The 24632-nt window shown below is 70.4% G+C and overlaps 4 protein-coding genes across 4 annotated transcripts; 3 read left to right on the top strand and 1 right to left on the bottom strand.

The window, feature by feature from the left end:
* The first annotated feature begins 58 nt into the window (after positions 1 to 58).
* On the top strand, positions 59 to 2974 carry CALR (calreticulin). The gene is made up of 9 exons (XM_074167866.1): positions 59 to 222; positions 1086 to 1187; positions 1272 to 1475; positions 1563 to 1657; positions 1767 to 1976; positions 2085 to 2198; positions 2300 to 2443; positions 2547 to 2639; positions 2804 to 2974. The coding sequence occupies exons 1-9, from the start codon at positions 126 to 128 to the stop codon at positions 2972 to 2974; spliced, it is 1230 nt and encodes a 409-aa protein (XP_074023967.1). The 5' UTR covers positions 59 to 125.
* A 614-nt stretch (positions 2975 to 3588) lies between these two features.
* Positions 3589 to 8117, top strand: RAD23A (RAD23 homolog A, nucleotide excision repair protein). Its single transcript, XM_074167867.1, has 9 exons — positions 3589 to 3759; positions 4615 to 4776; positions 4873 to 5051; positions 5314 to 5369; positions 5773 to 5900; positions 5984 to 6059; positions 6656 to 6786; positions 6990 to 7145; positions 7600 to 8117. The coding sequence occupies exons 1-9, from the start codon at positions 3688 to 3690 to the stop codon at positions 7711 to 7713; spliced, it is 1074 nt and encodes a 357-aa protein (XP_074023968.1). The 5' UTR covers positions 3589 to 3687; the 3' UTR covers positions 7714 to 8117.
* A 40-nt stretch (positions 8118 to 8157) lies between these two features.
* GADD45GIP1 (GADD45G interacting protein 1) lies at positions 8158 to 9628 on the bottom strand. Its single transcript, XM_074167872.1, has 2 exons — positions 9285 to 9628; positions 8158 to 8500 (listed from the first exon to the last, which is right to left on the bottom strand). The coding sequence occupies exons 1-2, from the start codon at positions 9626 to 9628 to the stop codon at positions 8158 to 8160; spliced, it is 687 nt and encodes a 228-aa protein (XP_074023973.1).
* Positions 9629 to 12539: 2911 nt separating this feature from the next.
* NFIX (nuclear factor I X) lies at positions 12540 to 24465 on the top strand. The gene is made up of 5 exons (XM_074167863.1): positions 12540 to 12566; positions 20003 to 20534; positions 23657 to 23718; positions 24119 to 24193; positions 24346 to 24465. The coding sequence occupies exons 1-4, from the start codon at positions 12540 to 12542 to the stop codon at positions 24125 to 24127; spliced, it is 630 nt and encodes a 209-aa protein (XP_074023964.1). The 3' UTR covers positions 24128 to 24193; positions 24346 to 24465.
* Positions 24466 to 24632: the final 167 nt, after the last annotated feature.

Raw genomic sequence — 24632 nt, 5'->3', positions numbered from 1 at the left:
GGGCCGAGGGGCGGCGGGCGTATAAAAAGCGGCGGCGCCACCGCCCCCCTCCGCAGTGCCGGGCGCCGCCGGGCCGGGAGGGAGCGAAGGGCCGTGCCGGGCTGTGCCGTGTGGGACCCGCCGCCATGAGCCGCCTCAGCCTCCCCGTCCTGCTCGGCGCCCTCCTGGCGCTGGTGGCGGCCGGGCCCACCCAGTTCTTCCGGGAGGAGTTCGGGGATGGAGGTGAGGGGGGGCCGGGGCGCGGCCTGCGGGGTCCCCTGAGGTGACGGGGACCTGGGGGCGAGCCCCCTGAAGTGAAGTGGGGGGGCTGTGGGGACCTGAAAGGTCTCCTGAGGTAAAGGGGGTTGGAGGGGAGTCCCCTGAGGTGAGGAGGGTACGGGGGAGCTTGGGGGCTTCCCCCGAGGTGAAGGGCAGGGGGTGGCCGGTTGTGGGAGCAGAAGGCAGGAATGAGGGGTCTCATCCGGTCTGAGGACGATGAGGGTCGTGCGGGGGATGAAAAGTCTGGGCTGAGGAGGGGCTTTGGAGGGATGGGAGGGGTGAGGGTCAGCCCTCAGGTGGAGATGGGGGGGGGGCCTGAGACGTCTAAGTAGGGGTCCCCCAGATGTAGGGGTCAGGAGGAAAATGGAGGGGGGCTCAGGGCCTGCTTGGATGGGGGTTCTGGGGAGAATTTCCCTCTGGGCTGGGGAATGGGGCCCTGGGAGGATATGGGGGGCTGAGAGGTCCCCCCCAGCTTGAGGGGGCCAGAGAGGGAGCCTCTTGCAGAGTGTGACATTTGAGGCTTGGGGTGTACCCCATGGGGGGAGGCTGGACAGGAGCTGGCTCATGCTGGGGACTTCTCCTTCCCCAGGACACCAAATCCTCTTGTAGCCCTATGGCAAGAGGCACCCCAAGACCTGAGCTCCCTCTAGGGCTCACATTGAAATGGGGCCCCCCCACCAGCCCTGGCTGTGGATGGGTAGCTCTCAGTAGGCTCCTGTGGAGCGTGATGGGCTTTGGGGGCTGCCCCGGGGGGGGTGGTGGGCGAGCAGAACCCCCTCGTCAGCCGTGGGAAGGGCCTCGGGGTCCTGATTGCTCCTTTCCCACAGACGCCTGGACCCGCCGGTGGGTGGAATCGAAACACAAGTCTGACTATGGCCGGTTTGTCCTGACGGCCGGGAAGTTCTACGGTGACGCCGAGAAGGACAAAGGTGAGGGAACACCCCCCCCGGGGCTGGGTGGGGACCCCCACGGCCGGGAATCCCCTTCAAACCACCACACGCCCCTCCCCGCAGGGATCCAGACGAGCCAGGATGCCCGGTTCTACGCCATTTCCTCCCGCTTCGAGCCTTTCAGCAACCGGGACAAGACGCTGGTGGTTCAGTTCACTGTGAAGCACGAGCAGAACATCGACTGTGGTGGCGGCTATGTCAAGCTCTTCCCGGACAGCCTGAACCAGGAGGACATGCACGGCGACTCCGAGTACAACATCATGTTCGGTGGGTCCCCAGGACTCCTCCGCTGCCCCCCACAACACCATGTGGGATCCCCTCCCTCACTCTCTGTCTCCCACCCCCCCCCCCCAGGCCCTGATATCTGTGGCCCCGGCACCAAGAAGGTCCACGTCATCTTCAACTACAAAGGGAAGAACGTCCTCATCAACAAGGACATTCGCTGCAAGGTAGGGGCGGGGGGGGGGGGAGAGTAGAAGAGGGGTGGGCCGCCCTGTTGGCGGGGGAGTTGGGGGGGGAGGGTCCCCCCAACCCTGCTGAGCCCCTTCCCTCCCGCAGGACGATGAGTTCACCCACCTCTACACGCTGGTGGTGCGTCCGGACAACACCTACGAGGTGAAGATCGACAACGGGCGGGTGGAGTCGGGCAGCTTGGAGGAGGATTGGGACATGTTGCCCCCCCGCAAGATCAAGGACCCCCAGGCGCGGAAACCCGACGACTGGGACGAGCGGGCCAAGATCGACGACCCCGAGGACACCAAGCCCGAGGTTTGGAGCGGGGCGGGGGGCAGGCAGCTCTAGGGGATATTTGGGGTTTGGGGGAGGGTTGTGGGGGTGTCCTGATGACACCTGTCGTTCTCCCCCCACCCCCCCAAGGACTGGGACAAGCCCGAGCACATCCCTGATCCTGATGCCAAGAAGCCGGAGGACTGGGATGAGGAGATGGACGGGGAGTGGGAGCCCCCCGTTATCCAGAACCCCGAGTACAAGGTGAGATGGAGGGGGAGGGTGTCTGCAGGAGGAGGGGGGGGGAGAAGGGTCAGGAATGGGCTGTGACCCCCCCCTCCCTGTCATTCCCACCCCCTCCCCAGGGCGAGTGGCGGCCCCGGCAGATCGACAACCCCGAGTACAAGGGGAAATGGGTGCACCCCGAGATCGACAACCCCGAGTACAGCCCCGACCCCCACCTTTACGCCTATGACAGCTTCGGTGTCATCGGCCTCGACCTCTGGCAGGTGGGTGGGGGGGTGACGAAGAGACACCCCCCTCTAAAAGAAAGACCCGTGACCCCTCTTCTAACCCCCTCCCTCCCCCCCCCCCCATCTTTTTATCCCACAGGTGAAATCCGGCACCATTTTTGACAACTTCCTCATCACGGATGATGAGAAATTAGCGGAGGAAATCGGGAATGAGACCTGGGGGGCCACCAAGGTAAGGGGAGGAGGGGACAATGATGGTGACAACCCTCCCGTGCCCCCCCAGACGTGGGTTTTATTGACCCGTGCCCCCCCAGACGTGGGTTTAACTCACCCCCAACCCCCCCGTGCCCCCCCAAATGTGGGTTTAACTCATGCCCCCCCTTGCCTCGTTTAAAGGAAGCCGAGAGGAAGATGAAGGAGCAGCAGGACGAAGAGCAGCGCAAAAAGCAGGAGGAAGAGGAAAAACAGCGCAAAGAGGAGGAAGGGGAAGAGGAAGGCGACGAGGAGGAAGAGGAAGAGGAAGAAGAACCCGAGGAGGCGGAAGCGGCCCCCCGGGATGAGCTGTGAGGGGAAATAAAGGGGGGAGGGGGGGGAGGGAAAAAGAGTTGAGGGGGGGGGTTCGGCAAGGACCGTAATGTCTCTGTGAGACCTGGACTCTTTTCTATGGCCGCTGCCGCCCCACCGGGACACGGCGCCGGTACCGGGAAAGGCGGGGGGGGGGGGGGAGGCTCGGGCCCAACCGCCCCCCCAGCCCCGAAAGGGGCTGGGGGGCGGTTGGGCCCGAGCCTCTCCCCCCCTCCGCCCCTCTCCCGGTACCTTCAGGGGTTCGTTGGAGGCGGGGGAGGGGGGTTGATGTTCCGCGGGCGCACGCGACTGTACGGGTGTAGCGATCCGGTTTCTATTAAATTAACGCTTTCGTCCCGGTTTATTTCCGCGCCATCTTCCCCCCACCCCCCGCCACAACCGTGGCCGTCGCCATTTTGCGCCGCGTCACGTGACGCTGCCCCCGCGGCGGGAAGAAGAGGCGTCACGTGATTTCTTTGGGGGGGAAGGCGGGGTGTGTGGGGCTGTATCACGTGGTTGTGGGGGAAGGAGGGAGAAGGGGCCCAGCGTCACGTGGTTTTGATGGGAGGGAGGGGGGAAAGGAGTGACGTTCTTCCGCCCCTGTGTCACGTGGCGGAAGTGGCGGGGCGCCTAAGATGGCGGCGGCGTGAGTTGCATGTTGTGGGGGCCGCCGGGAGGAGCCGCCGCCGCTTGTTGCCGTTGCCGCCGCCGTCGCCATGGCGGTGACCGTGACGCTGAAGACGCTGCAGCAACAAACCTTCAAGATCCGGATGGAGCCGCACGAAACGGTGAGAGCGGGACGGTGGGCATGGGCCTCACACACACACCCCCACCCCCCACCACCACCAACCGCTACAGGCCCCGGGGCGGACACCCCCCCCCCCCCCCCAACCTCCTTCATCCGGTGCCGTTGTGCGCCCCCCGGTACGAAGGGAGCAGCGTCGCGCCCCGCCCGGGTGGTGGCCTTGGTGTGTCCCGTCCCCCCCCCCTCCACCTCCTTTTGGGAGCGGAGCTTGGTGTGTGTCGTTCGTCCGTCCCCCCCCCTTCCCCCCCCGCGGTTCCTTTAGGGGGGGGTCGGGGGGGGGGTGTGCGCGTGTCCCCGCCTCTTTTTTTTGGGAACGGAAGGCTCGGGGTGTGTGTGTGTGTCCCCTCCTTTTTGAGAGTGAGGGCGCCATCTGTACCCTTCATTTCTGTTCAAGGCGGGGGGGGGGCTCAGTGTGTGTCCCTCCCCCTCGTTTCTGAGACGGGGCTCAGGGTCCCCTCCCTTCGGTTCCCTCGGGGGGGGGGTTGTACCCACCACAGCGTCAGCCGTTGGGTGGGGGTGGGGGGCGTTTGCTGTCGTTTTGCAGCCCTGGAGCCCCCCCCCCGTGATGCCTGGGTCCTCTGCATACCGGGGGCGGGGTTGAGGAGGGGGAATTATTTTTGCGAGGCTAGGAATCTGGGTGTCCAAACCCCCCTGTCAGAGCAGCCTCCTCCCCCTCCCCCCCCAGCTGCCGCCAGCCTCCCCCCATCAAACAGGACAGTGACACACACACACAGACACCCCATATCAGAGGAACCTTTGTTGGTTTTGGTGGAACCTCGTGTTTTTGTGGTGAACCCCCATTTGGGGGCTGCCCCTGATGCTCCCCCCCCCCCCAAAGGTGCGGGCGCTGAAGGAGAAGATTGAGGCCGAGAAGGGCAGCGATGCCTTCCCTGTGGCCGGGCAGAAGCTCATTTATGCCGGGAAGATCCTGAGCGACGACGTCCCCATCCGCGAGTACCGCATCGACGAGAAGAACTTTGTGGTTGTCATGGTGACCAAGGTGGGACCCCCTCCTAGATCTCCCCACCCCAAAATGGGACACCCCCAAAAACCCCCTCCAAACCTGCTCATGTACCTGCCTCTCTCCCTCCCGCAGGCCAAGTCTTCGCTGGGCACCGCGGCCCCCGAGGCCGGTGCTGGCGGCACCGTGGAGCCTCCGGCGGCACCGGGGCCCCCCCCGGCTGCTGACACTGTCCCCCCGCCACCAGCTGCCCCCAGTGAGGAGACACCACCCCAAGACCTCCCTCCACTCACCCTCTCGGAGCCTGCGGCAGGGTAAGGGGGGGCCGAGTCCTGAGGGTTGGGGGGAATCAGAGGGTGAAGGAGTCTTATTCTGTTGGGTGGGAGACAGGAGAGGCTGAAACAAAGTGTTTGGGGGGGCTGTGGGGGGGTTAGGGGCCAGCCCGGAGGAGATTTGGGGGGGGGGGAGTAGCAAGAGAGTGGGGGTTGGGTCAGTGTTGAGGGGTGAAGGGGGTTCTTGGGGGGCCGGAGCTCCCAGAAAGGCCCCATCTGCCACGTCTCTCTCTTGAATCCGCAGCTCCGTTCCCCCCCCAGGCAGTGCGGGGCGCTCGGCCGACGCCGCCTCCACCCTCGGTGGGTGCCGGGGGGCGCAAGATCGGGGGTGGGGGGACCCTGGGGGAGTTGGGGGGAGGGGGTGGGGGATGTGGTGGGATCCTTGAGGTGTTGGGACTCGTGGTCCCCAGAGGGGTAGTGGGGTGGGGGTTCAGGGCACATGGTGACCCCTGACGTGGGGAGGGTTTTGTATGGGGAGGGGTGTGGGTGTGACTGGGGGGGTGTCGTGCATGGCGGTGGGAAGAGGGGGAGTGTCCTGGAAGGTACTTTGGGGTCCCCAGGGGAAGGAACGGGGCAGATAAATGTCTGTCTTTAAAGTTCAGGGTCCTCGTTTTGAGGTGGGGTCTTGTGGTCCGGGGGGGGGGCGCAGGAGGGTCCCGGGGGGGTGGGGGGGTCAGAGTCCGTGCTGACGCGGGGCCGGCAGTGACGGGCTCGGAGTACGAGACGATGCTGACGGAGATCATGTCGATGGGCTACGAGCGGGAGCGGGTGGTGGCCGCCCTGCGTGCCAGCTACAACAACCCCCACCGCGCCGTGGAGTACCTGCTGACGGTGAGCTGGGGGGGGGAGTGGGGTCCTGGAGGAGGGGGGGGCAGCTGCAGGCTCCCCCTGATGACACCACCACCGCCCCCCAGGGCATCCCCGGCAGCCCGGAGCCCGAGCGCCCGCCCGTGCAGGAGAGTCGTCCCCCGGAGCAGCCGGCCCCTGAAGGTCTGTGTGGGTGGGGCTTCGGCGGGACACACCCAATGGGCGGGGCTATAGGTGGCCACACCCATATGGGTGGTGTTTGGGGTTGGGAGGCTCTGGCCCACCCCCCAGTGGGCGGGTCTCTGTCTCTGGGGGCGTGGCTTGAGGGACCTGTTTGGAAGTGGGGATGTTGCTCTGTTGGCTCCTCCCCTTGGGGGTGTGGCTCAGAGGCTCCTCCCCTTATGAGGGCGTGGTCTGATGCCAAGCCCCACCCTCAGGGAAGCACCATGTGTTTTCCTGCTGGGAGGGTGTGGCCTGGGCAGTCCTTGCCCCCCTGTGTGGGTGTGGCTGTATGTGGCCCCGCCTCCTGGGGCAGACTCCACCCCTTTGTGGGTGTGGCCTGGGTGGAGTGGGTGTGGTCACTAGGTGGGTGGGACCATTCTTGGTTCCACCCCCCGGAGGGTAGGGCTTGGGGAGATCCCAGCTTCCTGGGGTAAGGCTCAGGGAGGTGCCGGGTAATTGCAGGGTGTGGCTGTGTCAGACCCTGCCCCCTTCCCCCCGTGGGCGTGGCTCGACCAGACCCCACTCCCTCACACTCCCCCCATCCCCCCCCCCCGCAGGAGAGAACCCTCTGGAATTCCTGCGGGAGCAGCCCCAGTTTCAGAACATGCGGCAGGTGATCCAGCAAAACCCGGCCCTGCTGCCCGCCCTGCTCCAGCAGCTGGGCCAGGAGAACCCCCAGCTGCTCCAGGTACCTCCTCGGGACGCCCCCCACACCCCCCCCGGGACACACACACACCCCGCCGGGACACACACACCGTCCCACCTGGGATACATACACACTCACATCCTGGGATACACACACACACCCCCACCCACACCCCCCCCCGGGATACATACACACACTCACACCCACCACTCACCCCCTCTCCCGTTCCTTCCACCCCCTCCCAGCAAATCAGCCAGCACCAGGAGCAGTTCATCCAGATGCTGAACGAGCCGCTGGGGGAACTGGGTGACCTGGAGGGGGAGATGGGCGCCATCGGGGACGAGTCCCCCCAGATGAACTACATCCAGGTGACGCCTCAGGAAAAAGAAGCCATAGAAAGGGTAAGGGCCTGGGGGTGCCAGGGGATGACAGCGGCAGGGTGTGGGGGCAGGTCCTGGCTGTCAGTAGGGACCAGAGTTAACCGTGTGGCTGCTCACCCTGGGTGCCTTAAGCCATCAGTAGGAACCAGAGTTAACAGCGCCGAGGAAACCAAGGGATCAGCTCAGTCAGAGCTTTTATAAGGGCCCAGAGTTAACGCCAGGGGGAGGCCCAGTGTCCCTGGGGCAGTTGGGCTGTGGTCATTAGGCTCCAGAGTTAACAGCAACAGAAGGTGACTGTTGGTGGGAACCAGAAAAGCAAGACTTGCTTTTTAACCGTCACTAGGGAGCGGAGTTAACGCCGGTAACGCGTACGGGGCACACAGCCAGAGCCACCGTTGGGGTCCAGGGTTAATGGTGGGGGTGGGAAGCTGTGCCGGGGCGTCAGTAGGGCCCAGAGTGAACGCTCTCCCCGCAGTTGAAGGCGCTGGGCTTCCCCGAGAGCCTGGTGATCCAGGCCTACTTCGCCTGCGAGAAGAACGAGAACCTGGCAGCCAACTTCCTGCTCAGCCAGAACTTCGACGACGACTGAGGGACCGGGGGGGACACCCCGGGGCAGGGGGGGGTGCCACGGGGCCCAGGCTGTCTCTGGGGGGGGTCCCACCGGGGGGGGGACACACACACACCAACAGCTTATCCCCCCCCGGGGCTGCGGCTCTGCCTTTCGGGAAGGGGCAGGACCGGGACCCTTCCTGGGTCCCGGCCCCGCCGCGCCCTGAGGGAGCAGCAGCGATTGGGGGAGCCCCCGGAGCCCCCCCACACTGTGTGGGGGGTGCTCGGCAAAACGCTTTCTCCTGTCCCCATTCCCGTCCCGACCCCCCCCTTCCCCCGTTTGGCCCTGGGGGGGGTGGGGGGGTGGGGGTGGCACCGTGGGAAGAACCACAACTTGGGGGGGGGGGGTGGTGGGGAAGAGATTAAATGCAGAATTTTAAACCCATTTTGGGGTGGCGTGTGATTTGCGGGGGGGGGGTGTGTGTCAGGGGGTGCCGTCCCCTGCGCTCTCGGGGGGGGGCCGGGCGGCAGCGGCCGCCTCGGCAGCAGCCATGGCACTGCGAGCAGCCTCCTCCCGCTCCTGCCGCCGGCGGCGCTTCTCCTCCCGCCGCTGCTGCCGCTCCAGGTCCTGCAGCAGCGCCTGCGCCCGGGCGCCTGCCCGTGGAGGGGTCCCGGGGCCGGAGAGGGCCCCCAGCCCCGCTTGGGCCAGTAGCCGTTGGCGTCGGGCCGCCTCCTCCCGTGCCTTCTCCCGCGCTGCCGCCCGCTCCTGGCGCCAGGCGCTCACCCGCTCCGGCATGGCCGCCAGGCTGCGGGCCACCAGCTGCCGCCTGGGGACACCGTGGGGACACCCCGGCATGGGCACGTGCCCCCCCCAGCCCAGCCCCAGTGCCCACAGTTCTACCCAGCCCTGATCCCCGTTCTCCCAGTTTCCACCAGTTCCCCCCAGTCTTCCCCTCATACCGGGCCCCAAACCCCCCCCAGTACGCCCCCATCCCAGTTCTCCCAGTACACCCCCCAAACCCAAGCTCCTTTCTCTCAGTGCCCCCAGTTCCCCCGAGTCCCCCCCAGCCCCGATCCCAGTTCTCCCAGTTTCCACCAGTATCTCCAGTCTTCTCCTCAGCCCCAGCCCCCCGAGTACACCCCCAGACCTGAGCCCCTTCCTCCCAGTGCCACCCAGTCTCCCCTCCACACCCGTTCCCAGTGTCCCCAGTTCCCCCGAGTCCCGTTCCCCCCCGCCCAGACCCAATCTCAGTTCTCCCAGTTCCCCCCAGTCTTCCCCTCACACCCAGCCCCAGCCCCCCCAGTATGCCCCATCCCAGTTCTCCCAGTACACCCCCCAGACTCGACCCCCTTCCTCCCAGTTCCCCCGAGTCCCCCCCCCCACCAGCCCCGATCCCTGTTCTCCCAGTTTCCACCAGTATCCCCAGTTCCCCCCAGTCTTCCCCTCAAACTCGGTCCTGGCCCCCCCCAAGTACACCCCCAGACCTGATCCCGTTCCTCCCGGCGCCCCCGAGTCCGTGTCCGACCCCCCGCCCCCAGACCCGGTCCCATTCTCACCAGTGCCCCCAGTTCTCCCAGTGCCCCCCTCCCACTCCCCCCGCCCGGCCCCACCTCTCCTCCTGCCTCCGCGCCTCCTCCCGCTCCCGCCGCTCCAGCGCCGCCTCCACCTCCCGCAGCGGCGGGTCCCACTCGCGCTCCTCCGCCTCGGCCGCCCGCAGCCGCTCGGGGTCGGGCCAGAGCCGCCACACCGCCACCCCCGCCGCTTCCCCGAGCCGCCCGAACCGCCGCGCCGCCGCCCGCAGGTCCTCGGGGTCCGCCGGGGCTGGGCCCGTGCGACGCCGCAGCGGGGCCGCCCGGTAGAGCCGCGCCGGGGCCGCGATCGCCAGCGAGGCCCAGGCCCGGGCCCGGGCCCGGCCCAGCGCCGCCACCAGCGCTCGCCCCGTGGGCGCCGCCATGTTGAGCGCAGGGCGGAAGTGACGCACCGGAAGCGGCTGAAGGCGCGGGCGGAAGCCGGGCAGGGAGGTGAGGGGCGGGGCGGGGGCGTGGCATCGCGTTGTGGGCGGGGCCCGGTGGCGGCGGCGGGGGGGACGGGACGGACACCCCGAACCGGGGCCGGCAGCGGGGGGGGGGGGGCGCTCCCCACGGCCCCTCCCCCTAAACCACCGCCCCTCCCCCGTGCTGGGGGGGGCCGGATTTTGGGCCCGGCGCGGGTTCCCCCCCGCGCCCCCCCCCCGCCCCCCTTCGTTTCCAGCCGCCGCCAAGCCCCGGGGCCGCTGCCAAGGGCTCGGCGCCGTTAACCCCTCCCTGCCCGCCGCCGGGACAACCCCCCCCCGCCGGACACCCCTCGCGACCCCTCGCAGCCCCCCCCGGCCGCCTGGGTCCCCGGCGGGAGTTGCGGGGGGGGCGGGTGATGGACAAAGGGGGCGAGGGGGGCTCCCGGGCGGCGGGGTCGGTTCCCCGCCTGGGCCCCACGGGGGGGCCGGGGGCCCCCGGACGCCTGGGTCCGCCCCCCCCCCCCCGCCTTCGGCTGGAGCAGCCGGGGGCCGGGGGGGGAGGGGGGGAAGGGGGGAGCCCTAATGGCTTCCAGGCCTCGGCAGCTGGCGAAAAACCCACGGCTCACCAGAGCCAAAATCCCCCGAAATCGCCCCAAAATGTTCCCCAGGCCTCCCCAGGCGTCCGGGCCCCTGCTGCAGCCCCCACCCTCACTGCCCCCCCCACCAGATGGGGGGACCCAGGTGTCGCCATCCCTGCCCCGCCCCGAGTGACTCCAGGGCCCCCCTAAACCCAGCCAAGGGGAGGGGCTAGAAACCATTTTGGGGCAGATTTGCCCGATTTTGGGGCCTCTGCAGTTCCTTCACTCCCGCCTTTGTCCTTCCCCACTCCTGAGACCCCCCCACCCCCAGATTTACCCCCGGGGGGGGGGGCATTTCTCCCCCCTCCCCGGTTTTTTCCACACGGCCTCAAGGGAGGGAGGGTCCCCCTTCCCCCCGCCCCTTCCCCCTCAGTCGCTGGGGTCCCTGTCCCCTGCGTGTCCCCGGGGCTGGTGGGTGACGTGGGGTGGTGTCAGCGCCTGTCCCAGCGTGTCAGGGCGTGCCGTGGCATGTTGGGGTATGTCAGAGTGTGTCATTGCGTGTCCCAGCATGTCAGAGCGTGTCAGAGCGTGTCGTTGCGTGTCCCAGCATGTCAGGGCGTGTTGTTGCGTGTCCCAGCGTGTCAGAGCGTGTCGCGGCGTGTCGGGGCATGTCACAGCGTGTTGTTGCATGTCGGGGCGTGTCGTTGCGTGTGTTGGCGTGTGTGGGCACCGTCCCCCCCTGCCCCGTGCCCGGCGTCATCTGCGTCCCCAGCCGGTGGCAGTGGCACATCTGGTGCTGGCGGCCCCCGAGCAGCTGGCGGGGACGTGGGGGGGGACACACACAAGGGGGGGCGGGTAATGGGCCCTGTGTGACACGCACCGGCTGCACACGCGTGTGCACGGGGACACGGAGGTGCCGGATGCGTGGGTCCCCTTCGGCCATGGAGACCCCCGTCCCTGTGTCCTTCTCCTGTGCCTGGGGGGGGGGGCTGGGGGCTTTGTGGAGCTGTGTGTCCCCCCCCCTTGCCTTGTCCCCCGCAGGATGGCAGTGTGCACGTGTGTCCCCCCCCCATGGCATCGGCCCAGTGTGGGGGAAGGACACAGCTGTGCCCACCGTCCCCTCCCCCTCTCGCGGGGGGACCCAGGTGTCCGGGGGGGGTGGGTGGAGTGGGACACGCTGAAGCCTTCCCCCCCCCAACCCCCCACTCCTGGGGTCCCCTCCGGCTGCCCAGGGACACCCAGTGACATCTGGGGCGCCCCAAGGCCGGGACCCCTCGTGCCACCCCCGGGGGCTGCGGCGGTGGGGGTGGCGCCGGCAGCGAAGGGGTGATGGTGACGGTGCCAGCGCTGGCACCGGGCGGTGACAGATGGCGGAGGGACGAGGCCGCAGCCGGAATGACAGATGAGGCTGCCACCGCCGCCGCCGCCGTCACCGTCACTGTCACCCACACCGCCACGGCGCTGCCGCTGGCGCTGCCACCGGGGCTGGCGCTGCCACCACACGGTCACTGGCGCCGCCATTGTCACGGCGCTGTCACCGGCACTGTCACTGTCACCGGCACTGTCACCGTCACCGCCACCGCCGCTGTCACAACAGGCTCACGGCGGTGGTCACCCTGCTGCCACCACCGGCGCTGCCACCCCCGCTGTCACTGTCACCGCTGGGGACACTTCAGCGTCCCCGGGCCCTGCGGCTGGGGGTTCCCTGCACCGGGGCGGGGGGAGGCAGCAGGGGGGCACGGGGATGGGGGTGCAGATGGGGCAGGTGACCCGTGTGTCCCCCAGTGTCACCCCATGTCACCCCGTGTCCCTCCCATGTCCTTCCCATGTCTCTCCGTGTCCCCCCCATGTCCCCCCTGTGTCCTCCCGTGTCTCCCCCGTGTCCCCCCCGTGTCCCCCCCATGTCCCCCCATGTCCTTCCCATGTCCCCCCGTGTCCCCCCCGTGTCCCCCCGTTTCTCCCCCGTGTCCCCCCGTGTCCCCCCGCTCCCTCCCGTCGGGGGCGTGTCCAAGGGCAGAGGGGGGCGGGGGCCCGCCGCGGGTGGGCGGGGTCTTGCGCCCATGTGGGCGGACCCGAGTGGGGGCGTGTCCGGTGGGCGGGGTCCGGCGGAAAGGGGCGGGGCCGGCGCGGAGCTTCCCGCGGCAAAAGTGCGGCGGGCGCCAACTTCGGGCAAACTTTCTCTGCGCGCCGCCGGTACCGGCACCCCCGGACCCGGGACACCCCCGGAGCCCCCGGCACCCCCCGCACACCCCCCCCCCCCCCCGCCATGCCCCGCCGCGGCTGACACCGCCGCCATGTACTCCCCGTACTGCCTCACCCAGGTACGGCCGGGAGCGGGGGGGGGGCCGGTAACGGGGGTGTTGAGGTTGGGGGTGGGGGGGGACGCAGCCGGTAACGGCGGGGTCTGTAAAGGAGGGTCCGGTCCCGGGGGTCCGGTACCGGCTTCGCTGCTCGCCGCGAACGGCTGCGCCCCCCCCAAAATGAGGGTGCAGTGCGCGGGGGTGCGACCCCTCCCCGGTTGCTGGTTGCTGGTACCGGGCGGGTGGCGACTCCGCTTCCTCCGCCGGCACCGGAGCCCCGGCTCAGCTCCCGGTGTGCGGCTGCCGGGGGCGGGGGGGGGGGGGCGCTGGTCTGGTCCGGGGCTGCTACGTCCCGGAGCGGCCCCGCGGGACCCCCGGTGCGGGGGGCCCCAGTTGTGCCCGTCCCGGGGCGGGGGGGGGCTCGGTCCGGAGCGGGGCAGCGTCCCGAGACCCCTCGGCCCGGTGCCGCCGTGAAACCCCTTCCCGCGGCGGGGCAGGGGGTGTCCGCGGGGACCGGGGGCCGTGGGGTGTTTGCCCCACGGGAGGTTTTGCCCACGGTGCCCCCGCGGGACGGGGCGGTCGGTGCCCACCGGGGGGTTTGTGCCTGTGGGCACCGGCGGGAGGGGCTGAATCCCGGCCCCGGTGGCCGTAGGCGGGCGGCCGGGGCGCTTCGGGGGGCCGGGCGAGGGTGAGGGGGGCGTGGGGGACGTCCCGTCTTGGGGGGGGATCGTTGGGGTGTTGCGGGGGGGCCATGGGTCCTGGGGGTGTCAGGGGGATCTGTGGGGAAGCGCGACGTCGGGCGCTGGGTGGGGGCACATCTCGGGGGCTGTGGCACGGGGATCCCTGTGGGGATCCCTGCCCACCCCACCCCCCCGACTGCCCTGAGGTCCCTCTGGGGTCCCGCTGTGGTCGCTCGGGCGGCCCGGCCCCCCCACCCCCCCCCCGCCGGGCGTTGCTGCTCCCCCCCCCCTCCCCCGCCGTTGCCCTTTTCTCCCGCTTTTCGGGGCGGTTTTGGCGGCCGGTTGCGTCTGGGCCGGCGGCCAGCGGCGCTTCTCGCAGCTTCGGCGCCCGCCCTGCACACGCGTGTGCACGCGCCAGCAACACGCCATTGCACATGCGTGTGCCCCTGCCCGCACACGCCAGCAACGTGCCTGTGAGCCCGCCTGCCTGTGCCAGTGCACACACATGTGCTCCCTCCTGCACACGCCATTGCACACGCATGTGCTCCTGCACAGACAGATGCACACTGCACACATATGTACTTGCTGATGCACATACATGCATTCTGCACGCGTGTACACACCCGCAGTCTCGCACTGTGCACACACACGTGTGCACACACGCATGCCGAAGCGTGTCAGTGCACGCTGGCAACACATGCTCACACGCGTGTGCTCCCTTCTCTCCCTCCTTTCCCTTTCGAGCCGTTTCTGGGCGGTTTTGAGGTGGTGCCACTGTCTGTCCCCGTCCCCCCCCAGCCCCGGCACGGGGCCAGGCCGCTGGCGCGCGCGGGATCCGGCCGCCGTGTCCAGCTGTGGGCACGGGGAACGGCACGTATAGCGGCACGTACGGTGGCACGTATAGCGGCACCTATAGCGGGAGCTACCGCCGCCGGGCCCTGCAGCCAACCAGGCGTGGGCTGCACCTCCCGGCACCCGTCCCCGTCCCCTCTTGCCCGTGTCCCCCCGCAGCGGCGGCTCCTCTCTCCGTGCCATAACCTGCTGTGAAACCCCACGGCTGCACGTGTGGCCCCCACCCCCACCGGGATGCAGACACCCCCCCCCCCTCCCCAGCCCCACACCAGGCTCCAGATGTCAGTGCCGTGGCTGCTCGTGGGGGTCAGGGTCCCCCCCTGCCGTGTCCCCTCAGGGTCCTCCTGTGTCCCCCCAGGTCCCTCATGTGTCCCCCCTGCTCCGGGGGGGGGGATGTAGTACAACCTGGGAATGATGTCACAGTCACCCTCATCATCACGGTCATGTCACCGTTACTGTCACCACCTGGGTGACCCCTGGGGTGGAACAGGGGCACCTACACACCCCCCCGGCTGCACCAAATGCCCCCCCCACCCCCCCCCCGTGGCCATTTCCCCTCCAAAGCTCAGAGGAAAATGCACAGCGCCCCCGCCCCCATGCCCCACAGCTCCTAGGGGGGGAGGCAGCCCACCCCACGACACAGGGGACGAGGGGGCTGCGTGTGCCCAGCCCCTGTACCCCCCGCCCCAGGGTGGGGTGTGGGGTGGTGGCAACAGTGACACCAGCATCACCAGCCCCTGCAGCCACGTGGGACGGGCGGGTGCTGGGGGGGGGGGGGCACCGCGCACGAGGCGCTGCCGAGGGTGGGCTTCAACACGCCGCAGGCTCTGGGAGGGAGGGGGGACATCAGGGTGCGAAAACGTAACGTGCCTTTTGCAGGGGGGTGGGGTGGGGGTGTGTTTGGTGCAGCACGTGCCGGGGTGCGCGCTGTGCTCATGCCACACACGGGGCACGTATGTGACATGTATGTGACAGGCAGCGCACGGCGCCAGACCCGCAGGTGTCAGGGGATGTCGCATGGCGAGGGGTTGGGATGCGGCATGGCCCGGCACGGAGCTGCTGCGGGGCCCGTCGCCGTGGGGAACTGGGGGGGATGGGAGGGGCGTGAGGTGCCCCAACGCCCCCCCAAATTGTGTGTGTGTGTGTGTCCCCTGTAGCCAGCCCCTGCAGCTCCCATAGGGCCTGTCGAGGCACGGGGCACGTAGGGGCCGGGACATGTGCACGTATGTGGTGGGGTGCAGGTGTCTGTGACAGGGAGAGGATGCACATGCGTGTCACAGGGGCTGGGGGCACACATATGTAAGGGGGGTGCACACGCCGTGTGTGCGCAATGCATGTAGGGGCGGTGTGCACACGTGGCAGCCATACCGGCACGCGCCTGTGCAGCGTGTGCGCAACATGTGTGTGCGCGGTGCACCCCCGCACTACATCCTGGTGTGCAACACACGTGTGCAAGGTGCAGAGCACGCGTGTGCCGGCGTGCGAGGCATGTGCGAGGGCCCCGTGCCCCACGCGGGGGCCGTGCGGGGGCCGCACCAACGGCTGATGCAATCGGTGCGGGGGAGGCACTGCCCGCCCCCCCCCTCCTCCCCGCCACGTGCGAGGCCGTGCGAGGCGCCCGGGGCCGTGCGAGGCGCCTGGGGGCAGGCGACATGCGTGTGGGCGCGTGTGCGTGGCATGTGCTGCTGGCGCGGGGTGCGTGTTCATGCCCTGCACGCTGCCTGCGCGTGCGAGGAGCCGTGTGCGAGGTGTGTGCGCGGACCCTGCACACGCGTGACCCCCATGTTGCGGCACTCGCAGCTTTGCGGATCCCCCTCCCTGTGTCCCCCCATGTCCCCCCTCTGTGTCCCCCGGCCACGGGGCTGTGCTTGTGGCATCAATAATGGAGGAGCCCTTGGCCGGGCCAGGGGGGTCCGGGGGGGGCCCTGAATTATTGATGGGCCACAAAAAGCTTTCTTGGACGCGGCAGCACCGCGGGGTCCCCCCTCCCAGCCCGGCCTGGCAAGAGGCCACGGGGGGGGGGGGGGGCAGGAGGGAGTGGGGGACCGGGATGCTGGGGTCCGCTCTGGGGAGGGAGCGGGGTTGGGGGGCAGCCCGGATGCCAGGGTCCCCTCCCTGGCTGGTGAAGGGAGGGGGGAGGCGCCCCCCGATGCCTGAGTCCGTTGGTGCCAAACTGCATCGGCCCTGCGCCGCTGCGGCATCGTCTCCAGCCACTGCGGCATCTCCCCCCCCCCAGCTCTGCTCCTGTGACACCCCCCACCCCCACCCCCAGCACGACCCTGGGTCCCCTCCCCGGCTCTGCTGCTGCCTGGGGAAGGGGCTGGGGGGGGGGGGGGGGGCACCCGGGTTCCCCTCCAACATCCCGGGCGCCCGGCTCCTCCAGGTGGCCGCGGGCGGGGCGGGGGGGCAGCAGACGGCTCCCTCCGCACCCCCCGGACGCTAGGGTCCACCCCAGATGCCGGGGTCTCTCCCCCCCCGGATGCCCGAGTTGCCCCCACCAGCACCATCCGGCACGTTCTCTCTGAGGCCGCCCGGACGCCGGGGTCCCGCCAGCGCCCGGCCTAGTGCTGGGGTCCCTCCCGATGGCCCCCCCCGACCCTGCATCCCCTGCCCCAGGGGTCCTGGACGCCCCTCGCTCGCCCCCTGCCTGGGCCGCCCCCCCCCCCCCGCCCCCTCCCCTGCACGGGAGGGTCTTGGCAGCGGCATCAGGGGCCGCCGGGGGGATTTTTGGCGGCAATTCCGGCTGTTTCGGGCTGTTTTCTCTCGCGGCGAAGCCGAGGGCCGGGGGGAGCTGGCAGCGGCGCGGGAGGGCGGGCGCTGCCGGGGCGGGGGGGTGAGGTGGGGGGGGGTGGGGGGGTGGGTGGGATTTTTTTTTTCCATTTTTTTTTTCTTTTTTTCTTTTTTTTTTCCTTTTTTTTTTTTCTTGTTTTCTTTTCTTTTTTAATTTTTCCCTCTTTTCTGTTTTTTCTGGGCTTTTCCCTCCCGATCCGGCGCCGCCGCCCCCCCCCCCCCCCCCCACACACAACCCCCCCCCCCAAGCCGCCGCCGCGCTGGCGCTTTGCCGGGCGCTCGCAGCTGCGGACGCGGCGACGTGGCTTCGCCCGAGACTGCGGCTCAATGCGGGGCCGGCGCAGCCAATGGCAGCTCGGCGGCACCGCGGCCGGACCCCGCCTCGGCGCGCACCCCGGCATCCGGGGGGGGACCCCGGCCTCGGCCAGGGACCCCGTCGTCCCGGCGGACCCCGACGACCGAGCCTCTAGATCCTTCCGTAGCCGCCCCGCCAAGGGGACCCAGGCGTCAGGGAGGGGACCCAGGCGTTCGGGTGGGCCCCACCTGGCGGCTCTTTGTCTTCGTTGTGGGGGGAGACGGGGGGGGACGACACGGATGCAGGCCTTGGGGGCCACTGAGCTCCCCCCCTCTGCTGGCCCGGCCCACCCCACCCCAGTGCCCCCTCCCCGAGGGGACCCCAGCCCTCGGGGTGGACCCGGGCGTCACCGTGCCCATTCCGGGGTCAGCCGGCCCCAACACCGGGGTCTTCTGCTGCCATCTGGGAGGGGGCTGTGGGGCGGGGGGGGGGGGGGGCCTGGATGCCTGTGTCGTCGTGTCTGTGTGTGTCCCGTCCCCCCCCCCGTGGGGGTCTCGGGGTCATGTGTGCATCGTGACCCCCTGTGCGAATTGTGACCCCTTGTGCGAACCCCCCCGGGTGCCCCCTCTTCCCACACTCCCCCTCCCCCCCCCCCCCCCCCGCCCCGTGCCAGTGCCGCCGCATCCCATTTCATGGGTTTTTCAAAGCAAAATGGGACAGGAAGGGGGCGGGGGCCGTGGCACGAGGCCATGCACGGCCCCCACCCGCCTGCTGCGGTTTTGGGGCGAAAGCCGTGAGGTTTGGGGCTGGGGAGGTGCGCAGCCACTGATGCGACGGGAGCCTCTCCCCAGCCCCGCCGCCGAAACGCCCAAATTTTGGTGGTTTTTTTTTTTTTTTTTTTTTTCTTCGCACAGAGGGAATTAATTACGAAGGGGGGGGTTGGGGGGTGGTGATGGTGGTGGTGTGTGTTGGCTCCAAGCACCGCGTCGGGGATTTGGGGGCAGAAAGGGAGGTTTTTGGGCCGTTCCGTGCTGGGGCCGCTGCGGGGCTGGGGAAAGAGGCCAAAATCCGGGCCCTTCCCCGGGGTGTCTCGGGGGGGGAGGGGGGGGTGAGGGGGACGGGACCCCCGGGCCGGGCCCCTCGTGCGAGCGCGGCCCCGGTGTCCTCGCCCGACCCCCCTCGCACGAGGCTCCGCGCGCGGTGACCCCCGGGCGCGGCTTTTGGGTGCAGATCCCCGGGTTTTGGCGAAGCCGCCGGGGGCTCGGGACACGCGTTGCTCCCGGTGTCCCGTGTGTCCCCGTCCCCCCCCCGCAACTCCCCATCCCGGTGTCGTCGTCCCCCTCCCCGTGTCCCTGTCGTGTCCGTCCCCCCCCCCCGCAGCCCCGTGTCCCGGCCCCGAACTCCGCCGCCCCCCCCCCCGGCCCCGCCCCCCCCGGCCCAACCAATGGGGAGGCCGCTCCCCCCGCGCGCTGCGCTCCCATTGGCCGCCGCCGCGCCGGTCCCGGTGCCAAAAGGGGCCGCGGCGGCTCCGCGCGCTCCGCGCCCGGCGGCGGCGGCGGCGGCTCCGGCTGCGGCTCCGCGGCGGCTCCGGGACCCCCCAACCGGGACCCCCCGACCGGGACCCTCTCCCGCCCCGGGATCCGCGCTGTCCCGGCGCCTGGGACACCCTGCCTCCCGGTAACCGGGACTCCCGGTACCTGAGCTCTCCCCACACCCCCCCTCCACCCCCCACCCCCCAGTGTCCGCCCCCCGGACCCGCCCCCCCCCCCCCTCCCGGTAGCCCCCCCGTTAACCCCTTCCCTCCCTCCCCCGGTAGCCCCGTCCCCGTCTGTCGCCCCCGGTTTTGCCCCGCCGGGGCCCGACTGGCAGCTGCCCACGGCCGGGATGAGCCGCCGCGATGGTACGGACGGGGACGGGACGGGACCGGCCGGTCCGGGGACGGGGACCGGGGACAGGCGCTGGTGGCACCGGGGACCGCGACGGGCACCGGGAAGGGGACGGGGACCGACGGCACCAGCGAACGGGGACAGAGGATGGGAACCGGTGGCGCTGGCAGCGGGAACGGGGGACGGGGGGTGGCACCGCGGACGGGGACTGATGGGGACGGGGATGGCGGCACCGGGGATGGGGCTGGCAGCAGGGACCGGCTCTGGGGACGTGGACCGGGCGGGCGGCTTAGGGACATGCCCGGGGCAGCCAAGCCCCGACGGCAGCGGGAGCGTTACCGGGGACGGACAGGGACGGGGCTGTCACGACACCAGGGATGGGGCTGGGGCTGTGCCGGTAGAGGGGATGGGGCTGTGGTGACACCGGGGACGGGGCTGGGGCAGGGTCTGAACGGGGAGCGGCACCGGGGGGGGCGGGGGATGAGCTGTCCCCGGGCTGGGGGCAGTGGAGCACCGGGCTGGCACTGGGGACGGGCACTGGTGGGGACGGGGATGGCTGCACCGGGGATGGGGCTGGCAGCAGGGACCAGCTCTGGTCCCCGGAGCCGGTTGGGCACCGGGAGCCCGGCAGGTCCCCCCTGTGCCGGGGCTGGATCCTGCATCCCGGGTCCCCAGCAATGCCCGGGCGCTGGGACGGGACCGTGCCTGGGGATGGTCCCCAGTGCATGACAGGGGTGTCCCCGGGGGTTCCCAGCCGTGCCTGGGAATGCTCCCCCTGTGCAGCACGAGCATCCCCCACGGACCCCCCTGCACAGGACGGGGCCGTGCCCAGGGATGCTCCCGCTCCGTGGGATGGGACTGTTCCCTCCCGGGACCCCCCCTGCACAGGACGGGGGTCCCTGGGGAGCTGCCGCCCCATGGCAGCTGCCCCACTGATGCCGCCCTGCCCCACAGGATGAGTTCCACCCCTTCATCGAGGCGCTGCTGCCCCACGTCCGGGCCTTCTCCTACACCTGGTTCAACCTGCAGGCCCGCAAGCGCAAGTACTTCAAGAAGCACGAGAAGCGGATGTCGAAGGAGGAGGAACGCGCCGTCAAGGACGAGCTGCTGGGCGAGAAGCCCGAGGTCAAGCAGAAATGGGCCTCGCGCCTCCTGGCCAAGCTGCGCAAGGACATCCGGCCCGAGTGCCGCGAGGACTTCGTCCTCTCCGTCACCGGCAAGAAGGCGCCCTGCTGCGTCCTCTCCAACCCCGACCAGAAGGGCAAGATCCGCCGCATCGACTGCCTGCGCCAGGCCGACAAGGTGTGGCGGCTGGACCTGGTGATGGTCATCCTCTTCAAGGGGGTGCCCCTGGAGAGCACCGACGGCGAGCGCCTGGCCAAGGCCCCCCAGTGCGCCAGCCCCGGCCTCTGCGTCCAGCCCCACCACATCGGCGTCACCATCAAGGAGCTCGACCTCTACCTGGCCTATTTCGTCCACGCGCCCGGTGAGTGCCGACGGCGGTGGCGGTGGGCGGCGGGGTGGGGGGCTGAGCCAGAGGCACCAGAGTGGATGGGGGGAGCCTCTCGGCTGTGCCCTCCCCCGGGTCTGGACAGGCCATGTGGCCACCAGAGGGGTCCTGGGGCCACCGTCCCCATGCGATACGCCGGGGGCACCCGCAGCCCCGGTGAGCGCCGGGGGGATCCTGCACCAGGGCTGGCGGCAGCGCCGGGGCTGGTGGCTCGGTGCAGCCCCCCACCCCCACCTCTGGACCCAGGCCCCCGGCCGGGGGGGGGGGGTGCCGGCCCTCGCCTGCCTCGCACAAAGCCGCTGCGTGTGCCAAAACATGTGCTGTGCGCTGAGCTGTGTGCCGCGCACCGTGCCGTGCGCTGCACCGGGAGCCGTGCTGGGCACCGAGCCGGGAGACGGACCCAGCCCCGGGCTCCGCTGAGCACCAAACGGTGCCGAGCACCGCGCCGCGGGCCGGGTTCCCGGCGCATGCATTAGCCGTGGCCAGGGCGTGGGCGTGCAACGGGCACCCTCCCCTGGTGCCCGCGGGGCACCAGCAGCGCACACATGTGTGCCAAGAGGGACACGCATGTGCTGATGGGGACACATGTGTGCAGGGGGGTACAGGGGCACGGGGAGGGGGGGGGACCCCAGCTCGGGTGCCTGCTCCTGCCTTTGCTGCTGGGGTGGGGAGTGTGTTATCTTTGGGGCTGCAGCGAGGGATTTCGGGTGGCTTTACCTGTGTTTAGGGTCGGCTCCTGGACGCTTGGGTCCTGGCTGGGGGGGTACCGGGACCCCTGGGTCCCTCGGGGGCATTGGGGGGTGAAGGTGGGGGCAGTTGGGGGGATGCATCCTGCCCCCTCCCGGCACAATGCCCCCCCAGGCCCATGTGCCGAATCTGGGCAGGTCTGTGGGGGGGCCCTGCAGCCCCCCCACCTCACACACACACACACACACCCCCCACCTCCTCCCCTGCCCGGCTAGGGGGGGGGCTCAAATCCCCATCGCAGCTCCCGCCCGGCACCGCCAAAATGGCCCCGGTTGGCACCGTGCCCCCGTGCGCAGCACGAGGCCCCGTGCTCAGCCCTGGCCCCCCCAGCCCCCCCGGCATCCCCCCCTCACCCCCCCTCCTCTGCTGGGGGCCCTTTGGCTGCTGCAGGCCGGGGGGGGCACGGTGCCAACCCCCCCCCCGCCCCCCGTGCGTAAGATGGCGGCGCCTGTTGGCACCCGAAACGCTCTGCGGCACCGCAGCCCCGCGGCAGGACCCTCCCGGGATGGGGACCCCCCGTGCCATGTTGTGCCACCCCCCTGCAGTAGCCCCCCCCACAATGGGGACCCCTCTTGCCACGATGTGCCACTCCCCCTGCCATAGCCCCCCCTCATGATGGGGACCCCTCGTGCCATGATGTGCCACCACCCCTGTCATAGATCCCCCCCCCCTCCCCATGACGAGGACCCCCCGACCTGCCCCTGTTTGTGTCTTGCACACGCGTGTGTGCCAGGGCTGTGCTCTAGTGTCCCCCCCCCCACCTGCCCTATGGGGGGGCACACCCAGATGCCAGGGTCCCTTTCCTTGCCGGGGGTTCCAGCTCCACACTGTGGGGTGGGGGGTCCATATGTGTCTGTAGGGAGTTGTGGGGTGCAGCTGAGTCTGGGGGGGCACCTGTAGGGTCTGGGGTCTCAGGGAGCAGGTGGAGTTGTGGGGCTCCATGGGGCTCCTCGGGGGGGTCTGTGGGGCTCCAGGTGGGTCCGTGGGGCCCCTTGGGCTGGGGGCAGCTGTAGGGGTCCGTGTGGGTCGTGGGATCCATAGGGGCTGGGGGGGGGGGCAGTGTGCATGGGTGAGACACGCGGTCGCTGCTGGCACCACCCGGATGCCTGGGTCTGGGGGACGCAGGTGCAGGGGGAGGGGCCTGGCGGGGGGGTCGGGGTGCAGCTGCCCAACAGCACCTGAACCCCCCGCTGTGTGTTGGGGGGGGGGGGGGACGGGACGGACGGACACAGGGACATCGCGGGGCTGCCGTGGGGCCAGGGACCTGTCGGGATGCGGGGACCCACTGGGTCCAACGTGGGGCTCGGTGGGGAAACTGAGGCACAGGGGGGGGCAAGGGCTGTGGGATGGGGGTCCAGAGAGCCCCCCCCCAGGGACCCAGGCATCCGGGCCCCCACACTCCCAGGACCCAGCGTTGGGGTCCGGGGGCTGCGGGAGGATCCAGGAGTCTGGCACGTGCCTGCCACGCGACCACCCCCCCGCCGAGGTCGTGACCCGGCACGTGCCCTGCTGACCTCTGACCCCAGGGGGTGACGCCAAAGTGGGGGAGGGGACCTGTCCTCCCACCCCTCCCCCACCTGGACGCCTGGGTCCCCAGGACAGGGACGGTGAGGGGAGCCCTGGGGTCCCGTGGGGGGGGTGGGGATGCTGGGGCGGGGGGGGGACACCCAGGCACTGGGGATGGGGGGACAGGGGGGATGGGACACCCAGACGCCTGAGGTGGGGGGGGGGGGTGCTGGGGGGACCCAGGTGTCCAGGGCAGATGGGGTTTGCTGCTGGGGGGGGGAACCCGGGCTGTGCAGGGGAGGGGTGTGTGTGTGTGTGCTATGGGGGGGGACCCAGGCGTCCGGGAGCCCCCCCACTCGGCGCAGACAATGGCTGCTTTGTTGGCGCTGCCCGTTGGCGGGGGGCCAGCGCATTCCTGGCCCCCGGCCCGGCCCCACGGCGGCCCCCCGGCCCCCCCGGCCCGGCCCCCTGCCAGCCCGCCCCCCCTCCGGCCCCCTGCGGCTGCTGCATCTCCCCCCCCCCCCCCCGCCCCCCCCCAGCCCCCATCACCCGGACAAGGGGCACCCGGACGCCTGGGTCCCCCCTCGGGGGGATGTGGGGTGGGGGGCGCCCAGACGCCTGGGTCCTGTGTGGGGTGGGGGGCACCCCGGACGCCTGGGTCTCCCGCGGGACGGGGGCCGCTGAGGTCCCAGCGGACGTTCACCTCGGACGACCCCGCGGGAACAAGGAGCCCTTCAGCGCTGGGACCCCGGGCGTCTGGGGCTGCCCCTCCCCCGGGGTGGGACGGGGACCCCGGCATCCGGGGGGGACCCCCGTGTCCGGGGCTGACCCCGTCTCTCCCACAGACTCCGGACAATCCGACAGTTCAAACCCCAGGGAGACGCGGACATCAAACCACTGCCCAACGGTGAGCCCCCGATGCCCCCCCCCTGTAGTCCTCTGGGACCACCCAGTGCTCCCAGTGTCACCCCCGTGGCCTCCTGGCCCCCCCACATTGTCCTCTGGACCCTGATGCCACCACCAGGGTCCCTTTCTCTCCCCCCTCCCAGTGCTCCCAATGCCCTCCCCATGGGCCCCCAAATGCCCCTAGTGCCACCTCTATACTCCCATGGCCCCCCCAGTGCCACCGCTCTGGTCTGCTAGGACCCCCCCATGCTCCCCTGGTCTCTCCCAGTGCCCCCCCCCCATGCCCTCCCAGTTCCTTCTGTCCCCACGGTGTGCCTGCCCCAGACCTTGTGCCCCACCCCCCCCCCCCCCCGACCCCCCGGCACCAGCGTGGCGTCCCCACATGTCCCCCCTGTCCCCAGGGCACCTGACCTTCCAGGACTGCTTCGTGACGTCGGGTGTCTGGAACGTGACGGAGCTGGTGAGGGTGTCCCAGAGTAAGTGGGGACATGGCGGGGGGGGAAAGGGGGGGAACGGGGGTGGGAGTGGGGGGAGACACACTGCAGGACATGGAGACATGGGGGACACGGGGGGGGGGGTGGCTCGGGGGTGTCCTGTGTGGGTCCCCCATGTCCCCCATGTCCTCCAGCCCCTGTGGCGACGGCGTCGGGCCCCAACTTCTCGCTGGCCGACCTGGAGAGCCCGGGGGCTACTACAACATCAGCCCCGTCGCCCTTGGCCGCCGGCCCTTGGGGCCCCCTGCTGCCAGGTACCCCAGGACCCCCCAAAACCCTTGGGAGCCCCATAACCCCCTGGACCTCCCTGGGATCCCCCAATAACCCTACTTGGCCCCCCTGGAATTCCCCATAACTGCCCGCTAACCCCCCCCGGGACGCCCCCAGGAGCTCCATAACTCCTGGGGACCCCCCTGGGACG

Source organism: Numenius arquata, unplaced genomic scaffold (assembly GCF_964106895.1).
Source record: "Numenius arquata unplaced genomic scaffold, bNumArq3.hap1.1 HAP1_SCAFFOLD_883, whole genome shotgun sequence".
Lineage (NCBI taxonomy): Eukaryota > Metazoa > Chordata > Aves > Charadriiformes > Scolopacidae > Numenius > Numenius arquata.
This window is presented reverse-complemented; position numbering and strand designations above follow the sequence as displayed.

Coding starts and splice junctions, on each gene's coding strand:
- CALR (XM_074167866.1), top strand. CDS start 126: ATGAGCCGCCTCAGCCTCCCCGTCCTGCTCGGCGCCCTCCTGGCGCTG. Junction 1,188..1,271: donor TGACGCCGAGAAGGACAAAG/GTGAGGGAACAC, acceptor CCCTCCCCGCAG/GGATCCAGACGAGCCAGGAT. Junction 1,476..1,562: donor CGAGTACAACATCATGTTCG/GTGGGTCCCCAG, acceptor CCCCCCCCCCAG/GCCCTGATATCTGTGGCCCC.
- GADD45GIP1 (XM_074167872.1), bottom strand. CDS start 9,628: ATGGCGGCGCCCACGGGGCGAGCGCTGGTGGCGGCGCTGGGCCGGGCC. Junction 8,501..9,284: donor GCGCGGAGGCAGGAGGAGAG/GTGGGGCCGGGC, acceptor CGGTGTCCCCAG/GCGGCAGCTGGTGGCCCGCA.
- RAD23A (XM_074167867.1), top strand. CDS start 3,688: ATGGCGGTGACCGTGACGCTGAAGACGCTGCAGCAACAAACCTTCAAG. Junction 5,901..5,983: donor CCGTGGAGTACCTGCTGACG/GTGAGCTGGGGG, acceptor ACCGCCCCCCAG/GGCATCCCCGGCAGCCCGGA. Junction 6,060..6,655: donor GGAGCAGCCGGCCCCTGAAG/GTCTGTGTGGGT, acceptor CCCCCCCCGCAG/GAGAGAACCCTCTGGAATTC.
- NFIX (XM_074167863.1), top strand. CDS start 12,540: ATGTACTCCCCGTACTGCCTCACCCAG. Junction 12,567..20,002: donor CCCCGTACTGCCTCACCCAG/GTACGGCCGGGA, acceptor CCTGCCCCACAG/GATGAGTTCCACCCCTTCAT. Junction 20,535..23,656: donor CTATTTCGTCCACGCGCCCG/GTGAGTGCCGAC, acceptor TCTCTCCCACAG/ACTCCGGACAATCCGACAGT.